The following is a 19767-nucleotide window of genomic DNA, read 5'->3' as shown; positions in this document are numbered from 1 at the left end:
TGACGATAATCTTCATGCAACGGTATCGTTGACCTGGAGAAGAACGAGAGCGAGAGCATGGTTCAGCTGTGGGGAGCGGGGGCGGTGGTTCCATAGCTCCGGTCGGTTCGAATGGACTGGCATTTGAGGACATGGAACATGGAACATGGAACATGGAGGATTCTGCGCAGGTTGTCGTACGGAATTCACTTCTATCGGTATCTGCGACAGAAACCATCCGCTGCTTACTAGGGACTATGTATGCCAGGAGCCCAAAGCAGACGGACGTCGCCATCTCTTGCCGTGTCGCCGCTAGTGATAAGCAAAGGAATGGAAGGATTTGAGGGTCCAAAATACGCACTGACAAATTAAACGTATCCAAGGGCCCTGTCAGCCTACATATAACCGGGTGTCGACATACACGTACCCTGCCTGGTAGGTACACTCCGTCCAGCTACGTACGTGTACTAGTATAGTTACAGTACAGGCAAGCCATGCGGCATTATGCTGCTGAGAATCGGGTCAACCCCAGGTAGCAGGGCCTTTTCCAATGAGCCTCAGCATGATCTGGAACCAAATACGAAAGCCTACCATGGGCGGTACACAACAGATGCTACCTACTACCCAGTACCATGGATACCGCAAAACGCTTTGTCCAGTGCCTGCCAAGGCAGGAATATTTTGGAGGAATCAATCCATGTACGGTATTACACCGCTTTCTTGAATATGTAACTAGACCCTACTTCCTTTGGAGCGGACTCAATCCATTCCATCTGCGGTTTACGCCGCTTTCCTGAATAACTAGAGCCCCTACTTGAAGCGGACTCAATCCATATACGGTTTATGCCGCTTTCCTGAATAAATATAGCCCCTACCTCTTATTCTTTTTATACGGAGACGCCACCTCCATTGTGTTGTGTGCGTGGGCTCAAAGTAATCGCCCTCCCTGTCCCCTGTCGCGACAGCACATCTCCGTATCGCCCTCCGGGGCTGCCCCCGGGGGCTTATGCTGATGCTAAATAGACGAGCGATAGGCTTAATGGGGTGTGAGTGTGGCTTGATAGCGATGTTAGCACTTCAAGACACCACTATGTGCAACAGACTCAACCAACAGGGGTCTTGGGCGAGGACAGCGTTCCGTGGGATTCCGCGCAGTCCGAGATCCTGCGGGGACTATAACAGGTCATAATTGGTGGTAGGATTTGATGATTTTCTTTTATACAGGTGTCAATGCATGGAAGGTTGTGTTACACAACAGTCTGGCATTCTAGAAGTCTGCAGAAACCACCATCACGTTGACAAGAGACAGAAACGTGGCGGTATTGACACGGCGATCCATCCCAGCTACACCAGTGCCTTCATTTGGTCTTGGCGAAAGGTCAAAGGTGGAGCGTCGACGTTTCTGCAGCAGCAGGATTTCGTACATGAAAGTACTAATCTTGTATTCGACTCCGTACGAGAACCTTGGTAGCGAAAGACCCGCCCGCCTTGCTAGGATATCTCTCTCTTTCTCTTTACCCTGGTCCGCCTACGTACATGTGCTAGTATTCATCACCTCCACACGTGTGTATGGGTAAATGTAACAGGTACCGCGCGGAGTACACAGCGGAGATAAGATGGAGTGCTAGTCAAGTTCATCTCAACTCCTCCGTTGCCATTCCAGCCAGCCAAAACATATCCACTCCATTCATTGTTCATCCATCAGTAATGGATCACATCGCTTGCCTCTTTCTCTAGGCCCACATGCCGTGTAGACAGGTCTCAATTCAGCAGCCCGATTCACATCCCATGCTTCGGTTAGGTTCTCGGCCCAATCACAAAAATGCCTCACGCGGGCAAGGCATTCAAATACTACCCTCAAGTTCACATGAAAACAGAGACAACACGTGCGGGCAGCCATGCAGGCACCCCGGATCTCTCCTCCATCTCGTGAAATCCTCGGCTCCCGATTCCGATGAACCACGTTTTTGATCAGCCTGGTGTGACATGACAGCGTAGGGTCAATGCATATGCTGGCACATAGTGATTAGACGCAAGAACTCATGATAACCAGAGCGCTGGAGAACTCCGGCGGACTTGATCATTTGTCTTCCAATACGCCAAGACAATGACGACTGTGAGGATGCAGCGCGAGCCGACAAACTAATGCTCACATGTAAGCAGAGCAACCTTGCCAATGCAGCAATCCCATGCTGCTATCAATAATTCCATCACGTCGTAACCCTCAGCTTGGTGCTTACCCGTATCTCATGAAAGGTTTCAGTGTAGTATCTTTTCGGTATTAGACCAATCACACGCACTAAGATACGAAGCAAAAGCAAGTTCTCGGGCATTTCAGCACATACTTTTACCGATCCATGGATCAATGGATATGGATTATTTACATACACAGCAACACACTGCCTAAAATAGTGGATTTTGAGCGCTAAACATGCTGCCAGCTATCTTAGGCGGCGGTAAGAGGTAGCACTGCAGTTCTGACAAAGAAATAGCAAGAATCCTGCCTCAGCCGACTTAAACGAGATACTGTAATTGTGCTTAGCATGGCCCGCCATTCAACTGCAAGGGCGTGTCTTTGACTGGGATCTGCCTCCCTCAATGCCACCCGTTTGCATAATCATCAACCTGGAGATTAGCCTGTGGCAGATCCCATCCTTCTGGTAGGATGTCACCTTGCCATTTCATGCTCCGTGGCTGCCATGGCGCAATGGTCGGCATGCATATTTTCACTGCGGAGCATACTTGTAAGGGCTCCAGCTCCAGTTTCAGTTTCATCCAATCTCCCGGCTTAAGGGATTTTCCAATGGACGTCCCCTCTCTTGAAATGACCGATCCCGTCATGACAGCATCGTCATGCTAGCACCAGATTTTAGGCCCAGTTCTACCCACCATCAAGGCTACAACAGATCGAGATTTAACCGCCGGGGGGCTGTCGCAGATCCTCCTGCTATGATTGCTTACTCTTTTCCTAAGCCGGAATGCCTTTCATCAGTTAGCTTGTTTTTATGAAACTGCTAGTAGTGGGTTGTCAACAACATGGCGCAGATGCTGTGTAGACCCACAGGCGCCAAAAGCCCGTATTGCCCCCCAAAAAGAAATTCCCGCCCTTTCAAGCAAAAAGCTTTATATTACGCTCTTTTTCTGAGTTATTTCGACCTCATCACGAATTGTGTATACCTAGTCAATGTCTTTTAATCCCTCTACACATACCACTATTGCATCCATCTCTCGCAGTGCCACAACTCCCTGTATTTGTATTTCCCATTTTATACTAGAGGACTCAATCTCCAGTAACCTGCTGGAACCGGGCTGGCCGATGGCCCCGTGTCGGCATAGTAATAAGACCATACTATTTCTTATTTTCTACTACGGGTACTAAAGTCTCTAGCTTTACATAGAATCGAATCGAAGATACCACTCAGTCGCAGATATCCTTATCTCCATACAAATCACAGGAAATTGGTCTCTCTAGCTATTCTCCGCGTATCCGTAGTACGTTATACTGCAGTAGTCTTGGGCATGCTTCATAACACATGGCTAGTCCGCAAAGCGCCAGAGCTCTTGGTATAGATATTTTGGCTACTCCGACTAGGCACCTTGATTCATTTGCTGACGGGAGGTATTTTAGGCCGACTCGAGTCTCGTACGGAGTAAACCCGCTGTATCTGGTAATGTGTAAGCCTCCGCGATTCCGTAACTTAGCTGTTCAACGCTCCGCGCTAATTGAAACCCATCTCATGCGGCTGTCCCGGGAATCGACTAGTCTCCTTCTTACCCCTAGAGCACTTAGAGATCTACCGTCATCCAAATGCCCTCCCATGCACAGACCTTGTGCTTTAATGGCGAGTCAAGTGTAAGTTTTGTCTCCGTCAAAACTAGACCGGGGACATTTATAAGCTCAACGGAGGAGTCTCACCTATCTTTCTATCATCTAAGAGTATGTCAGCTGGCCCATGCTTATTCTTTCTGTCAAAATTGCCCAGTCAGGGCAATGATATGGGGAAAGCAGGGGGTGTTGCTTAAGAGGGGGTGGCAGAAGGGAGTTTCTTCATGGATACGTAGCTTATATCTGTTCGATACAACCTCGGTAATTCGACTTCTGAAAACGTAAACAATACGCAGCACCTACAGGGCACAGGGCATCTAATGCAGCTGCGATACGACTACTACACGATGATTCGAGCCTCAGCAAGAATTAGTGCTTAGTATAGTATTCTGGGAACGTGTCACTGTTATGGAGTACATGCTGTTATCATCACCATAACAGGATAAAAAAGTGATACGCAGCGTGCCACCATTTGCCCGTTATAGCACGACATTTTAACAAATCAAAACAGACATACCTCCATCGCCTTTTCCTCATCTAAAATGCCTATAAAAGACCAATACATTCTTTGTCTGCGGCTCTGGAGCCCGATTACATAAGTTCTGCAGGATTGCAGATCTTTCGGTTTCTAGTTTTTTATTCCGAGTCGGACTCTCGCTAAGCACCCGATATTTCCGGCCGTCGGAAAGCTACACGATCAACGCAGACCGAAGGATTCTGAATCCTTCGTATCACATGGTTCTTCATTAGGAGGCGCAGCTCGTAGGAGTTACTTGCTGGCTAGTAGGACGCGCGTACATAGCATGATGTAAAAAAAACCAGATTAAGTGTTGTAGTTTATGCGCTTGTCGTATGTGAAGCGTATGGACTATCGCGCAACTAGTACTTCGTGAGCATTAGCCACAGTGACGATCGAGAACTGTACGCCTACCGTTGTATCTATTTGCATGATGTATAGAGCTTCGCTAATATACTGATTACGATTATATATTATATACAAAGCTGTATCCTTACAAGGGCGCAGCGAAGTGGCGGGTGTAGGTTAATTTCTTTAGTAATAGTTGGCTTGTTGTTGTTGTATTGCTTAGCGCCCATGACCACTAAGGATCAGGCTGCTGAATACTACTAATATTTGGCTGCTTCATCATTATTACTGTCCAGGTTATGTTTCTTGTATCAAAGAGTTGATATGAAGTTGAACTAAGTGGAATAGACTAAAATGGTGGGCCTGGTAAACGGCAAAAAGCTTGCTCTTCTTCAACCGCTGTCGACGTCTTCGCATCTTGTATACAAACTGAAGCAACCGGCAGCAGATCGATGATCTATATCCCATTCATGTAATTAGGTTATGTAATTAGTTGCTAAACTGCATAACATCTATAGAGGCGCACAAGCCGTTTGTTTGTAAAAAGTCTTCCAACTTCTGTCTGTTTTCATGTCAGAAAGGGTAGAGTTGCTATAGATATGACTATAGATAGGAATCTCAAAGCTATCTTAGAACCTCACATGGAGACAAACAATATCAAATGGAGAGTCAAAGTTAACAGTATTGATATCAGTTGTCAAGAGATGTTCAATGCGGCGTTACCTCATGAGTCAATTACATCAACACACATATATAGGCGCAATAGAGTTATAAGGGCAACCCCTTTATGTCGCCGCCTATTCAGGTCAACAAAGAAAAGCGATAATAACCTTCCCATAAAATGATTGAACATGTTATAATCGTTTCAATATGATATGACATTGGTGTTCTAGAACAAGATCGTAAGAACGGAGGTACACATATGGGATGTTCTTTCCCACATGCAATGTCACGGTGGCGACAACTGATCTGCAAAGGGGAAGTGAGGTTGTATGCTTTACCAAATGAATTCACATTGCCACGTTACTAGGGAATTATCAATGATAGCCGCCCAGTTTCGATTCGCCAAGTAAAAAAAAGAGGAGATGCACCCCCAACACAGTCCAGTACCCCTTTCCAGGCAGCAACCAACAGACCAATGACACAACCTAGTCAACGCTGGTCACCATTTCGAGGCTGACTTGCGTACTCGTGACTAAATTCCGTTCAAATTGATTGTCACATACTCGTATCTACTCAGCCGTGCTTGATTAGGTATCTGTATCCTAGTTCGGGAGTGGTTGGTGAAGAAAGCCTCTGCAGGCTACCTTTTTGCTCCAACGCTTCTGAACTTGTATCTTCATGGTATGATATGTATAGAAACTCAGAATTCATGAGAACATCAATTGTTGACAAACTACTCGCATTGCTTACGTGAAATGATACTCGCTGTGGTCTAAGATGGCTTTGTTATAGAGAGATAAGGCTAGTAAGAGCTATCTATAAATATAAGTGTACTCGTAAGTAATACATGTCCATGATTTGACAGAATGAGGATCTTACTCCTTCCAAAGTTGCCTAGTAACAAATTCCCTTTACGTAGGATGCTAACTTGGAATATACTTACAGGCTAAGCAAACCAATGATGAAGTGTTCTTTTCTACAGGTATTGAACTTGGCTCTACAGATCACAGAAGAACGAAAAAAAAAAAAAAAAAACTCCCTTTCGGAGTCTTTTCTTTCTGGAATATCCTATACATGAGGCTACTCATCTAGTCTTGTTGCGTTGCGATATGTGGTGCTTCCAAGCCCCATCATGAATTTCCAGACAACGACGCCGCAGCTCCCGCGCTTACTTTGACGCTCCATTCCTTCCAGTACTCGACAGCAGGGCTGTGTATGGAGCAGCGCCTGCTCTGTATTACAATATCTTTTGTAAACAAAGACCTAAAAGAAGCCTAGGTACTAGGTAGAGCAATCTGGCAAAGCGCCTGACATGGTACGAGGCAGCTAGCAAACTCCAGCCAAGATGGTGTGGATGGCTGTGGATTGGTGTGTGGAGGTGCGGCCCGAGGTGGAACCCACTAAGAGTTGGAAAGTCTGGAGCTTCAATTAATATGGATTTATCTTTCGTCCGATGGCAATAAAAAACTCAGCCGTCCTATGTCCGCATGAAGCTGAACGATGAACTAATCTACTAAAAGACACAAAGCGCGCCTCCATACTGCCCAAGTTTTCAGCTGGCCCAGCTCTCTTGTTCCCGATCTCTAGTAAAGAGGCAGACCACAGTTGATGACTTCATTTGGGGATGAGATGAGACATGCCGGGGTTGTCGGCGTCCTTATTTAATGGGTCGCCCCCATGCTATTTTGTCATCAGGCGTTTTTCGCCGTACTCGGTACTTCTAAAGTGAGGAAACAGGGGATTGCTCGGCGAGACAAGGAAGTGATTTAGACAGATGTCAGATGTTGTACGGAGTAGCGTGATGATCATCTGCTGGTAAGCCCTAAGATAGCAAATCAAGGTGTGGACTCCGCAGGGGGGGAGTGTGGTGAGATACATGTATTCAACTGCATGTAGGCAGTTACTAATTCGGGTAAACCACTTCTCTAAATGCACGTAAAAAAAAGTCGCTATTTTGTTGAGTCTTTAAATCCAGTCGGATATTTTCCTCCGTTACTCCGCTCCGAGCAGCTATTAGGATTCTCACGCCGCTTTTGCGGCCGATATTTGTGTGTCTCTCTGCAGCCTCCTCATTGGGTTAAATCTGGCCGAGCTTACGGGAAACCCGGTCGTACCACGTGGAGCACTAATAGGATCCTACTGGTATCAGTGATATGGGTGTATGATGAATGCCGAGGCTACCATCGACGACTGTTGGTTCTAGAGTGCGGAATTCCGGACACCGAGAACCTGGGAAGAACGACCTCCGTCAATGTTAAAGTCCGTATTTAAAGATATCGCGGTGCTATGTAAACCACATAATCTTACGTAGAAACAGCCTGCTATAACTTTTGGGATACTCTTACAAGTGGCCCATAGCGGACGTCGGGATATACACCCCGAGAATCATGAGAGACTGTCCTTGCGCCGTGGGTTTTCTGGTACCATAGATGGCCTTACCTCAGCTTACAGACAAGAATTGAACCGTAGCAGTGACATGAAGCTATACCAATGGTAGTAGATCTGTAACTCTTCGTTGGTTCATGCACCCGCGCGGTGGTAGACTCCTTCCGCCAAAGCGGGCCGAGATCATCATATTGGCAACACCCTCATAGGATGTTGTGTATCGAAGTGGTTAGTTAGATCTAGCCCCTCTAGAATAGATCGTAGCAACCAATGGAACTCTGTTCCCCTCTTCAATATATATTTGCGTCTTCCGCTGATGAGTTGTGATTCTGTCTCTTCGAAAGGCCGATCCTCCGAGCCACCCCTTTTGAACATCAACCCCGACAACCGAGTGTCAAATTTTGACGGCCAACAACTAGTACCATCGAACAACGATCTCGAATATTATTGACTGAGAAGAAGGTCCTGCTTCACTAATCATGGTGGACCAAGCGGAGCGCCCTTTCCGGATCATTGTCGTGGGTGGTGGAGTGGCTGGAATAGTTGCTTCTAACGCCCTTCAGAGGCTCGGTGTCGACCATGTTGTTCTCGAGAAGTATTCCGACATTGCACCTCCTCTTGGTGCAGGTATCTCTATGTGGCCACATGGCCTTCGTGTTCTACATCAACTAGGCTACCTTCCTGCAATCCAAAAGGCCTCTGTCCCAATTTCCCGGTTTTGCTCTCGAGATCCATCTGGAAGACTGATTCACGACAATCTTTTGTATACTCACGTCGAAAAGAAGTAAGTTTAGGAATATGATGTGCTGAAAATACCACTGCAAACTACTGGATATAATCTAACTATTGCCAGCCATGGAATTGGATTTTATCCCTTAGAACGACAAAACTTCTTACAAATTCTCTACGACGGACTACCAGACAAATCATTCATCAGGACGAACGCCGGAGTCGAAGATGTAGCGCAATTCGCGGACCGAGTTGAAGTTAAGCTCAAGGATGGCAGTGTTGAAGTTGGGGACATGGTGCTTGGCTGCGATGGTGTCCACAGCCACATGAGGACCTTGATGTGGCAACACGCCGGGAAAACTTCCCCTGGCTTGATACCAAACACAGAGAAGACTTGTATGTTGATACATCATCCGTATGCTGTAATGTTCTCTTTTAATTATACTAACATTGAGGCACTATAGCCCTTAAAACATCCTGGAAGACTCTGGCAATGACAACGCCACCCATGCCTGAGCTTGGCGATAGCTACCTTACTGTGACCTACAACAGTGGAATCACATTCCTCGCAACATCCCAGCCACACGCTGTTTACTTTTTTGTCATTTTTGCTCTCGACAAGCCCTTCACCTGGCCTCACCGTGAACGCCACACGGAGGAGGAAGCTCAGCTCCTGGCCGAGACTATCATGGATAAACCCGTCACTGAAGAGTTGCTTTTCGGAGAAGTTTGGAGACGCCGTACTCGAGCCGTTGTCATCTCTCTTGAGGAATGCGTGATGGATCACTGGCACCACGGCAGAATTGTGCTAGCCGGTGATGCTGTCCACAAAGTTCATCCAAACATGGCTCTGGGTGGAAACTCTGCCATCGAGGGAGTGACTCGAGTGATTAACAATATCCACAACATTATGCAGACTACCAAGGGACCGAAACCAAGCGGGACAGCTTTGAGTCATGCATTTGCGGCGTATGAAAAGGAGATGAAGCAGCGAATGAGAGAGCTCATGGATATCAGCAACATGGTCGCCAAGATGCATACATATGCCACGCCAGTTCACAAGCTTTTGGCCAACTGGATTCTTCCCATTGCCAATGATAGGCTCTTTGCGGATCACATGGGTGGATACCTTTCTGCAGGTCCAAAGCTCAACTTTTTGCCCTCCATCGGCTTTACGAATGGATTGATGGAATGGAAAGTGAAGCCAGACGACTATGATGAAAAGAAGAGTCTTAACAACGAGATTCGAATCACGACTACGATCTCCGAATTATCCATTAGCGCATAAAATGCTTTAGCAGTTTAGTTGACAACTGCTCTACGGAAAGATTAACTGGAATCGCGATCCACCGGAGCTGCACTATAGAGAAAGAAGACGTTAGTGCTAGAAGGAAAGTTTCTACTGATGAATTTGAGATGAGCAGCGTTTTTGCCATGATAATGTGTACAGGAGTTGGATGAGTTGAATTTGTTAATGCATTTACTATCTTGTTGGTACCAAGTTTCCTTTTCTTAGAGTAGAGAATGATGGAGGCCATGAGGTTGATTAAAGAGAAAAAAGATGAATTATCAAGAAGCTTAATTTCACGTTTATGTCAAGCTAATGTCATTTTTACTTGAATATGTTGTTCACTTACAATGCTATCGCCGGCGATGTTGACGATATACCACACTAAACATGGTGGATTTGTTTCAAGCTCTCTTAGCTTCAACATTTTTTGCATTCTAAAGATAGTCAAGAGCTAGCTATAACTTAGTGATTACATGTAGCTATACTATATGCCACTCTAGTTTCGTAGTTTAAAGTTGATGTGTTCCGAATCCACAACGGCTAGCGCCCAGCTGCCGTCATGGCATTCACAGACCCTTGCATGAGAAGATGGACTTTGACGGCCCTCATTAACCTAAAAGCTCCGCTCGTGGTTCTTGGCAGTAACTAAGAGCAGATCATCAAGGAGATTACTCCGTAGATTGTCTTGAGATGTACTCGTATAGGTACCGTATTCGGTTCTCCCTTCGCACAAAGGACTTGCGGTGGTATCGGCGCCAAGGTCCCTTAATGCCGTCAAATCGTCCCGCATGCTTGGCGCCGGACAATCTTGAAAATGGTGTGGTAGGATTAATATTTTGCGAGCACAGCGTCAATTGCCGCAGGACGGATCGGATTGGCTGATTCCCCTGTCAGGCGTGTCCACTCCGTATCTCCGAATCCTCTGCATCTAAGCTCTTCTCGGACCCCGCGTTGTCCGCACCTCCACAAAGGCCAGGAATCCTCTCGGGCACGGAGCTCAGAATCCGTGACTATGCCCAAAGAGCGCCACAAATGCTTGTGATGATGACAGCGACCCAACGGCATAGATAAGATGAATGGATGTTAAAAAAAAGAAAAAAAATTCATATATAATGAGCTGGGTGCTAGTCCTTTGCTCTGGTCCGATTCTCCCAAACTTCTCCATCAACAGCCACACAGCCCAGTAAAAGCCCAATCCGCAAGGCGCAAAGTGCTACGTTCCAATTCGCCATTGACGCAAGAGCCAACACTATAAACCAGCTCCCCATAAAAAAAAGGCAACAAATCTCGCCAAAATGCCTGGTACTATGAGCTTTATGAAACAGTCCTTCCCGGGCGCCCCCAAATTCACGGACAAGGATGTCCCAGATTTGACGGGAAAGGTGTGTAAAATATCTTTCGTTGTTTGCTTCCGCTTACATTATCGCTAATGCTGAAATTGATAGACTGTCATTGTCACTGGCTCCAACACTGGTCTGGGCAAGGTTATGGCCCAGGTCCTTTACTCCAAGAATGCCAAGGTCTACATGATGGCACGATCTGAGGAAAAGACCAAGACCGCCATTGACAGCATCAAGTCAACGGTCACCAAGTCTGCTGGCGAACTTATCTACCTGAAGCTTGATCTTTCCGATATCCCAAGCGCCAAGGCCTCAGCTGAGGAGTTTCTGCGCCGCGAGAAGAACCTCCACTTGCTGTTCAACAATGCCGGTGTTGGATACCCCGAGCCTGGCAGCAAGACCAGCCAAGGCTATGAGCTCCAGCTGGGTGTCAACTGCCTTGGAACATTCACCTTCACCAAGACTCTGACTCCTGCCCTCGTCGAGACCGCCAAGACAGCACCAAGAGACTCCGTTCGCGTCATCTGGGTTTCCTCTTCAGCCGCCGAGGCCATTGCTCCCAAGAACTACGTTGAGAACCTCTCCAAGATTGAGAAGATGGGTGCTTTCGAGCAGTACTGCGTCAGCAAGCTCGGAAACTACTGGCACGCTACTGAGTTCGCTGCTCGCTACAAGGCTGCTGGTGTTGTCTCCATCCCTCTGAACCCCGGCAACCTCGACTCCGACTTCTGGCGTACTCAGGGCAAATTGATGACTTGCATCCTGCGAAAGACCCTCCTGTATCCTCCCATCTACGGTGCTTACACCAACCTCTTCGCTGCCTTCTCTCCTGAAGTCACCCTTGAGAAGTCAGGCTCTTTTGGTAAGGAATCTCATTTAATCCTTTATACGACTACAGATAGCTAACTGAGATACAGTCGCCCCGTGGGGTCAGTTCTGGAACGTCTCCAAGGAGATGATTGCGGGCTCCATTCCCAAGTCTGAAGGAGGCACTGGCATTGCCGCCAGCTTCTGGGACTGGACTGAAGCTCAGATCAAGCCTTACATCTAGTCGAAAAAAGGTGAAGGTGTGGGCCATGGGATTTTAATTTTTCTTTTTTCTTAGACTTTCGGAGTTGGAGTGGTTTGATAAACGAAGATCGGATGCTTTCTATACTCTCGAGATATTCAGCTATGGGAGCCAGAGCTAGCGACCATGTTGCTTCATTAGGTTTATGTTGTTACGTCAAATTTGGAATCAATGATACTCTTTATTTACACTTTTCATTTCTCTTCACCTCGCTGTCTCTTGTTTATTACCTATTCCCCTGCGATTCATTATTAGGCTTTCCCAAACCATACCCATAGCCAAACACGAGCAATACATGTACACGTTTCGCAAGCTGCATGGACCAAAATATAACACAACGCAAGTTAGAAAGCGATTATTACATTTACTGCATTAGCTTTGTTATGAAACCCTTCCAAATTACTTCCATGTTCAAAATTTCCAATCCAAATATTTGTCAGGAACTGTCGGCCATTTGTCGATACCATCTCGAATAACAATAGACATGCCTCCTAAAAGATGGTTGCTAATGTGGCAATGCAACAGCAACGCACCTGGATTTACAACTTGGTATCGCACCACAGTCCACGTCTTGGAGGTGATGGCGGGCAGCGATGCGATGCTGTCTCTCCGGGGTGGGTTCACGAGATTAAAAAGCTCTGGCTTCTCCTTGATTGCTTCTTCGACAGAATCCCAAGTAAATTCGCCCTCGCCGGCGCCAATCTGGAACATTTTGTTACTGTGCTTGTGAATTGGGTGAGGCGGCATTGGTACTGTGCTTGCGAACAGGACAAGGTCAACCCATGTACCATTAAAGGTTGAGATGGTCACATTGTTCTGCACAGGTTCCGGGTGCCGAAATAGGATGGGTGGTTCGCTAGAGCTGTCGAGGGTGCTGGGCATGAGACGAGATGAGTTCAAGGCCCAAAGGTATGAAGCACCGTCAAGCTTCATGTTGAGTTTATACGTCACGTCGGCCTTCTGTGCAATTGGCTCTGGTGGGAACGGCGCCGCTGTGGCTTGGTTGAATAACGTTACGTTCTTTGACAACGGCACTCCTGTAATGCTGATGAACGGCTTCGACTCGCTTCCATAAGTCTTGCCGCAGTTGCTTTGTACTTCCAAGACGGCACTTCCAACAAGCACCTGTGGAATACTGATGGCATTGCAGCGAATGTTGAACTTTCCAGCCTTGGTGATCTTCACCATGATACTGTATCGATCGCCATTGGTGAGAACAAGGGCCTGCACCTTCTGGGGATGGATGTATGATCCGTCCATGGCATACACCCACATGTCATGCTCATCAATAGACACCATCGATGTGATGAAGTTGATAGAGCCGATGATGTTTATTGCAAGCCACTGATGAGTGGGAAGCGACGAGAGTTGTGCCTGGATGACTTCAGTTGCACCTTTGGTTTCCTTGCAGCCGGAAAAGGCTCCAGCCGGAATGGCAGTGAGATTAGCTTGGGCCGGGTTACCCAATGCAGCGAGCGCCGCAGGAGGCAGGCATCTATTTAAACTTGCATTAGTACTGATAGGTGTATCACTTGGGGAAGATGCAACGTACGATTTGTCAGTCATGGCAGTTACATTGCCCATCTTTAAAAAGGCCTTTTGATCATCGCTTAGGTTGGCCGAGACTTCGGCACTGGGAAGACACTGCACATGTCCCTTGCCATTGAACAAAATGGAATCATAGCATGAGTCCTCAACACCACTGGCCAGCGCAATGTTCCACTTCTCTTGAGATGTGAAGTGGTTAAAGTCTGCAATGGCAAGAGGCTTGACGTTACGTTCAGCGTCAATCATAGCCGCGATAGCATCGGGATCAGAAGATATCAGATGGAAAGGCTTTGGGTCTTGTGAGCGAGGGTGAATGATGATGGGGCCATAGAGACCATCTTCAATCTGCCCGTGGAAATGCGAGTGGTACCAGAAGCTGCCATACTGGGTTGCTGCGAATTCGTGGACAAAGTGACCACCAGGGGGAATGGACAGCTGAGAGAGTCCAGGGACACCATCGGCCCACGGCGTGCCAAACATCTCAATGCCTTTGGAAGTTAGCATTGTTCGCCAATAAGATATCATACTTGACTTACCATGAAAGTGAATGGTAGTGTTCTGAGGTGAGTGGTTCTTGACACGCACAACGACCCAGTCATCCTGATCAACCTCGATGGTAGGGCCCGGCGATTGACCATTGATCAAGAACATCTGCCGTGAGAAGCCATCTGGAGCGTGCTTTGCCCATGTCAGAGTAAAGTTAAACTCACGCACCCGCACGGGGGGAACATAGGCTGGGAGCGCCCATGCTGATAGCAACTGCGCAAGGAGAAGGAAGAAGAGCGTGGACAGCCGCGCCATTGCGAGTTGAGCAGATCGATCAGGATGGTCTGTTCCCTGGAGACAATGGCGTCGAGAACACAAGGGAAGGGCACGTTATATCATATTATATTCGGCCAACATGTCTCAGTCTTACCACCCAAATCCACGGCTCTTCGGCGAAGACTTAGCCTTGTCATGTCTCAGATCAACACTCGTATACGGATAGAAGCTGCGATAGGCGTCATCCGGCGGCATCTGGCCCCTGCACGCCCGCCTCCCTGGAATCGGGCCAGCGAAACAAAACAATCAGAGATACAGCATGCGTGTTGGTTGCAAAGCCTTGATTGGGACCGTGTGGAAGCCCACCTGCATCTGGTGGATCGCGATCCGCTTTCAGCTCGTTTCGTTCGCAGGATTTAGCAAACTTGGCACCTCATAAGCGCGCCAGCGCAGCAAAACTGCAGCTACTCCTCTTAGTGAAGAATCTCCTTAGCTGATTATCCATGCCTTAAATAGTATCATTCGTCGAATTTGAACAAAGGTTTGGCTCTTTTGCAGCCTGGTGAGGTGCTGCGGCGACCGCCGATCCAGCCTGAAGGATGATTCAATGTTGGGAGTTTGCCATTGTTTTGATGATGACGGCAAGCATTGGCCATGCAAACGGCAATTAATTTCGGTACTGAATACGTCCAGTTATTCTGATTCCTCTCTTCCCTTCGTTTGTTTGTTGTTGTAATTTTAGGCTCAATTTTAAACTTCATTACCGCCCTCTTGAGTTAAAATAGAATCACTTTTGTATGTCGTGCCTGCAGTAAGTTTGCCCTTAGGCATTGTTTAGTCCTTATTTTTTCAGGCTATAGATGTGTGTAAGCGCCGCTTCATGGTAAGAAATAAGCTGATGGTTTGCTGTTGGTGCTGCGAACCGGCGGATCGGTAATTCAGGAAGGCAATAGTCTAGTGTGCGTATAGTAATAGCTTGTTCTTGACATGAATTTGTAGTGTGAGTGTGAGACACTCTGTATCACCAATATTTGAATAAGGAATGACAAACGAAAGGTCACGATGAGTTATTCTTATCACGCCACTGTTGGGCTGGTTGGTTTGTCAAAGACGCCGTTTGACAGACATGTGATGAGCAAAGAAGCACATATAATTCCACTCTGCGCTACAAAAAGAACTCTATAACGCTGGGGTGAGCTTCGCGTGGTGCATCTTGTCTCAGAAGCCACCATCCCACGACTTCTGGCAGCCGATTACCCGGAAACACGCATTTGCTGTTGTCCTCCTCCTCATTGTCTTCATTTGCCAGGGTCCAATCCAGCACTGACACTTGCTCATCTTCATCTCCCTTCAACTCCTCCTCCAATGCCCTCTCCATATCAGCTTTAATATCCCCCCACGTCGTCATAGTCAACATTGTCCTGCTCCCTTCCGTTGCTCCAGGTATGACCATTACTCCTGGGGCTGCATTTCCCGCGGCTGCACCATTATGAACCGCATTTCGAATTCCCATACCCGCACCGGCCCATGGAATCTCCGTTCCCTTTGGTAAATGCACCAGCTGTGTCTCATACTGCTCGGATTTGTAAGGTTCGCGACCCCAGGTCACTCCTCCCTTGTGACGAACGCGCGGGAGCACATAGTGAATGCCCGCCAGTGCGGGCATATGAAAGTAAAGACCTCTGACGACGTTGCGCCAATGGCGCCGAATATCTTCATCTCCAGGCGCCGTCTGTCTCGGAACGTCTCGGAACCAAGCCCGCCATTCCAGTCCCACGTGTAAAACCTCTTCCCAGCCGCAGATCCATGAGTGGCCATCTTTGGTGCGGAGTATGTGCCGCTGATTGCGATCAAAGTACAAAATATCTCGCTTCGGGTTGAACCAAGGCCCCGTGCCGGGCTCTGGAGCCAGAAAGAAACCTCCATTCCGGAGAGCGGCGGCCCGGGACTCGGCGCATATGTGGAGTGCAATTGGCGGGGGATGTTTCCGGTGGAAGGTGAAGATCCTATGCCGACTGGTCATTGTCGTGTCTTTGACGTGAAAGATTCGCGCAGGGGGTAGAGTGGCCTCCCAAATGAGAGCGCGGATCTCAAAAGGAAGACCAGGGAGGTTAAACGATGTGTCTTGTGCCATGGCTATTGTGTCTTCATTTGAATGAGGAATTAGATAGATGAGCAGATTTTCTTCATACAAAGCTGTAGCTTTATGTAGTATCTTTCTTCATCTCAGCTCAACCCGTCTATGCTGAGAGATAAGGCAGCTAAAGCCCAGGCTAGGCAGCCGGGTTTCGAGAAATGAAGCTGCCTGGTTGGCTTGTGGCGGCTGCGATGAGAACGCGTCGACTTTACGTAAGGCAGCAAAATGAATAAGGCGCATTTGACAAGAGCTGGAGAAGAAACGCGAGCTGCACTGCCGCAAGATTGCAGCCGCAATTGACATGGGAGCTTCATGCCTGTGATTGGACGTCGCTTTCAATGATGGAGCGGCGAGTTCGCCATTGTCTTAGAAGCTGTGTTGAGTAGATGATAGGTGCCTAACTGCAGCAGGAAATGCTCTGTAGTTCTAATCCAGTACACCAATCACTGCCATATTCACCATAACGCAGGAATTGAAGGATTTGTACAGACGTCACCGTAGCTACTTCTATGTCTGCATACTGCAGCCGCAGAAGCGCGTGAGATTATAGTTTTGTATTAATGTTAATAGTTGCATGTTCAAGTTAAAATGGGAAAAACACAGGCAAACAGAGCCGCACGAAACTGATATGACGCCACGTGATGACGGCTCTCTCCAAAGACTCGCCCAAGCTATTCAGCCTGAGTCTCTAGCACGCATCTTCGTATACACTTATGCATGATTGCATCCTCCCTGCTGTCATCGCCCTGCTTTACATGGAAATCAGTAGCCCATGCCTCGTAATAATGACAGCTCCAATTCTCAACACCAAGTCAGCGCGGGCCCGATCCGATCGGCCAACTCCATGCATAAGCCTTCGAGGGTGAATATCTCAATTTTCACCTTGGTCGCTACATTCATCTTTATCTTCGCCATTATTTTTCCTTATTTGGGTTTTTGGTTTCATTTTGAAGAAGCTATTGGAAAGAAAATATCCAAAGAAACGGCGACATGCGCGCCTTTTCCAACAGTCCCTCTGAACATCACCCTCCATAGCGACTCACCTTTAGCACCGTCTCCACTTCCTCCCTCACACGCGGCCTCTGATGGAGAAACAATTATTAAACTATTTCAACACCTCGGAAGGACGACTATCTGGAAGAGTATCGCAAACATTAGCTTCCAGGGCGACACCTTTGAACCCGAAGGTCTGGTCCGCTTGGGTCCAGATCGTTATGTGGTCAGCTGTGGAGAGTACACGGAGCATACGCAAAAGTATCCTCATCCCATCAATGGCACCGATCGGACGCCAGGAAAAGGTTTTGCCCACCTGATGACGTATAATGGCAAGGGAGAACGGATTGCCGACGCGACAATCACAAGAGAGGGAGAAGAAGAGTACCACAACGGCGGGATTGACTACGACGGACGGTAGATTCGGGGGACGATTGCGCAGTATCGGCCAAACAGCACAGCATATGTTTATAAGGCGGACCCTTATACCTTGAAGCCACAGATCGTGTTACGGTACACCGATCATCTGGGTGGCATCGTCCACGATACCACCAAGGGCAGACTCACGACACTCAACTGGGGAAGCCGAAATGCAACTGTCTGGACTCTCAAAGATGGAGTGGCAGACAATTGTTCTACCAAAAAGCCTCAATCTACAACCCGCAACCCGAGCTATTTTGTCGACTATCAGGATTGTAAATGGCTGGGACGAAGTGAATTTTACAAAGGCGCAAGCGTAATGCTTTGCTCTGGGGTGACTGCGCTGGATGGCGGATACAGTCTGGGTGGGATTGCGTTGGTTCATACTGAAACAATGCAGCCTTTGGCTGAAGTGCCAATCATGCTTCAGAGTGCGCTCGGGGTGAGAATGACACAAAACCCGATGGATGTGAGCGTGGAAAATGGAAAGCTGCGGTTTTACTGGCTTCCAGATCCGAGAAGCAGCACGTTGTACATATATGAAGCAGAACCTAATAGTCCTTTTGAGTATGGTGGCGGATGAATTGATACTTCTATCTGTATGCCCCTACTAAATTGAAATATGAAGCTTTCTTGCAGATATTGTAGCAATAGGAATGATGAGCTGCATGTTTGGCTCCTAATGCTGGGGTGTATGCTTATACGTGTCCATAGGCTAGAAGTAGCCATATCTACAACGCATATTTTCACAATTAGCTAACCTGATGCATTCCATCAATCGTTAGCTCTTAAGGCTCTCGGCCTTTGCAGATATTATATCTCATGGTATTCTATTTTGTATCATACGATATTAACTTATTATAAGATACAAATGCCGTTATCCATGCAGATATGTAAAGATTTATAGATCAATTTTTCAGACATTCCTATTTTATCCTTCCCAACTTGGTCCTTCGTTTGAGTGGTTTTTGTCCGTATTTGACGTGTCTCCAAGTGAACTTAACATGTTGGCTGATCAACGGAGCTAACGTTGGTCAAAATTGCGACAAATTCGCATTCGGGTGGGTAGTAGGTGACCCAATCGACATATTGGAAATAGTACCATGGAGTACCGTCTTCGTTGAGATCGAAATCAGCCTCGCAGATCTGCATACCGTTGAGAGTGTTAACGGGCTCGTTGTGCCAAAGGTTGTACGTGTTGGTGCCCCCTGATGGCCCTAGGAGCCAGTTGGAGTCCGAGGCATTAGGAAATGACGAAGTGTTGGCAAAGGCGAGTTGGCCCACAAGAGTAGGGTGCAAAAGAGGAATTTCCGTGTAGTTTTGTAAGAAACCCTTGGGGCCAAAGTCGAAGATGGTACCATCAGAGTTCTGGCCTTCACTGACAAGAACGCCATTGTCGAGGTTGGCAAGCAGCGGGGGAGAGCTGTTGTCCAGAGCGACATAGCTGAATTGGCCATCCTTGCTGGGCCTAAGTTGAAGAGGCCTGAAGTTGTTTGAGGGGATAGAGTCGTCATAGAGGTAGAATGTGAGACCCGCGGTCGTGGTCACAACGTTCTGGGCACAGAGCTGTCCGGTAACTTGAGAGACTCCAGCGGCCAAAGCCAAGGCAGTTGCCATCAACTTATAAGACATGATGGAATTGGGTTACTCTTTTTCGTGTTAAATGAGGAGCTAGAATAGTATTTGTTTGGAGCTCTAGGGAGAAATGGTATGAATGAGGTTGGCTTCTTGAGCTTCTTATACTTCTAGTCAACTCACGG

The 19767-nt window shown here is 47.5% G+C and overlaps 6 protein-coding genes across 6 annotated transcripts; 3 read left to right on the top strand and 3 right to left on the bottom strand.

The window, feature by feature from the left end:
• The first annotated feature begins 8069 nt into the window (after window positions 1–8069).
• M431DRAFT_145786 (hypothetical protein) lies at window positions 8070–10048 on the top strand. The gene is made up of 3 exons (XM_024912709.1): window positions 8070–8502; window positions 8572–8843; window positions 8912–10048. The coding sequence occupies exons 1-3, from the start codon at window positions 8198–8200 to the stop codon at window positions 9733–9735; spliced, it is 1401 nt and encodes a 466-aa protein (XP_024772694.1). The 5' UTR covers window positions 8070–8197; the 3' UTR covers window positions 9736–10048.
• A 1006-nt stretch (window positions 10049–11054) lies between these two features.
• M431DRAFT_88948 (hypothetical protein) lies at window positions 11055–12129 on the top strand (the record flags this gene model as incomplete). Its single annotated transcript, XM_024923963.1, has 3 exons — window positions 11055–11120; window positions 11184–11940; window positions 11996–12129. 3 exons carry the CDS (start codon window positions 11055–11057, stop codon window positions 12127–12129), a joined length of 957 nt encoding a protein of 318 aa, XP_024772693.1.
• A 429-nt stretch (window positions 12130–12558) lies between these two features.
• On the bottom strand, window positions 12559–14420 carry M431DRAFT_531915 (multicopper oxidase; the record flags this gene model as incomplete). Its single annotated transcript, XM_024920843.1, has 3 exons — window positions 14232–14420; window positions 13700–14183; window positions 12559–13642 (listed from the first exon to the last, which is right to left on the bottom strand). Exons 1-3 carry the CDS (start codon window positions 14344–14346, stop codon window positions 12559–12561), a joined length of 1683 nt encoding a protein of 560 aa, XP_024772692.1. The 5' UTR covers window positions 14347–14420.
• Window positions 14421–15622: 1202 nt separating this feature from the next.
• On the bottom strand, window positions 15623–16591 carry M431DRAFT_6617 (hypothetical protein; the record flags this gene model as incomplete). Its single annotated transcript, XM_024921701.1, has 1 exon — window positions 15623–16591. One exon carries the CDS (start codon window positions 16589–16591, stop codon window positions 15623–15625), a length of 969 nt encoding a protein of 322 aa, XP_024772691.1.
• A 775-nt stretch (window positions 16592–17366) lies between these two features.
• On the top strand, window positions 17367–18610 carry M431DRAFT_521261 (hypothetical protein; the record flags this gene model as incomplete). Its single annotated transcript, XM_024920458.1, has 3 exons — window positions 17367–17526; window positions 17644–18004; window positions 18044–18610. The coding sequence occupies 3 exons, from the start codon at window positions 17367–17369 to the stop codon at window positions 18588–18590; spliced, it is 1068 nt and encodes a 355-aa protein (XP_024772690.1). The 3' UTR covers window positions 18591–18610.
• Window positions 18611–19006: 396 nt separating this feature from the next.
• On the bottom strand, window positions 19007–19726 carry M431DRAFT_531912 (hypothetical protein; the record flags this gene model as incomplete). The annotated part of the gene is made up of 1 exon (XM_024920842.1): window positions 19007–19726. Exon 1 carries the CDS (start codon window positions 19637–19639, stop codon window positions 19007–19009), a length of 633 nt encoding a protein of 210 aa, XP_024772689.1. The 5' UTR covers window positions 19640–19726.
• Window positions 19727–19767: the final 41 nt, after the last annotated feature.

The sequence above is a fragment of the Trichoderma harzianum genome (assembly GCF_003025095.1).
Source record: "Trichoderma harzianum CBS 226.95 unplaced genomic scaffold M431scaffold_8, whole genome shotgun sequence".
NCBI classification, from domain to species: domain Eukaryota; kingdom Fungi; phylum Ascomycota; class Sordariomycetes; order Hypocreales; family Hypocreaceae; genus Trichoderma; species Trichoderma harzianum.
The sequence above is the reverse complement of the archived record's forward strand: the minus strand, read 5'-3'. Positions and strand labels throughout refer to the sequence as shown.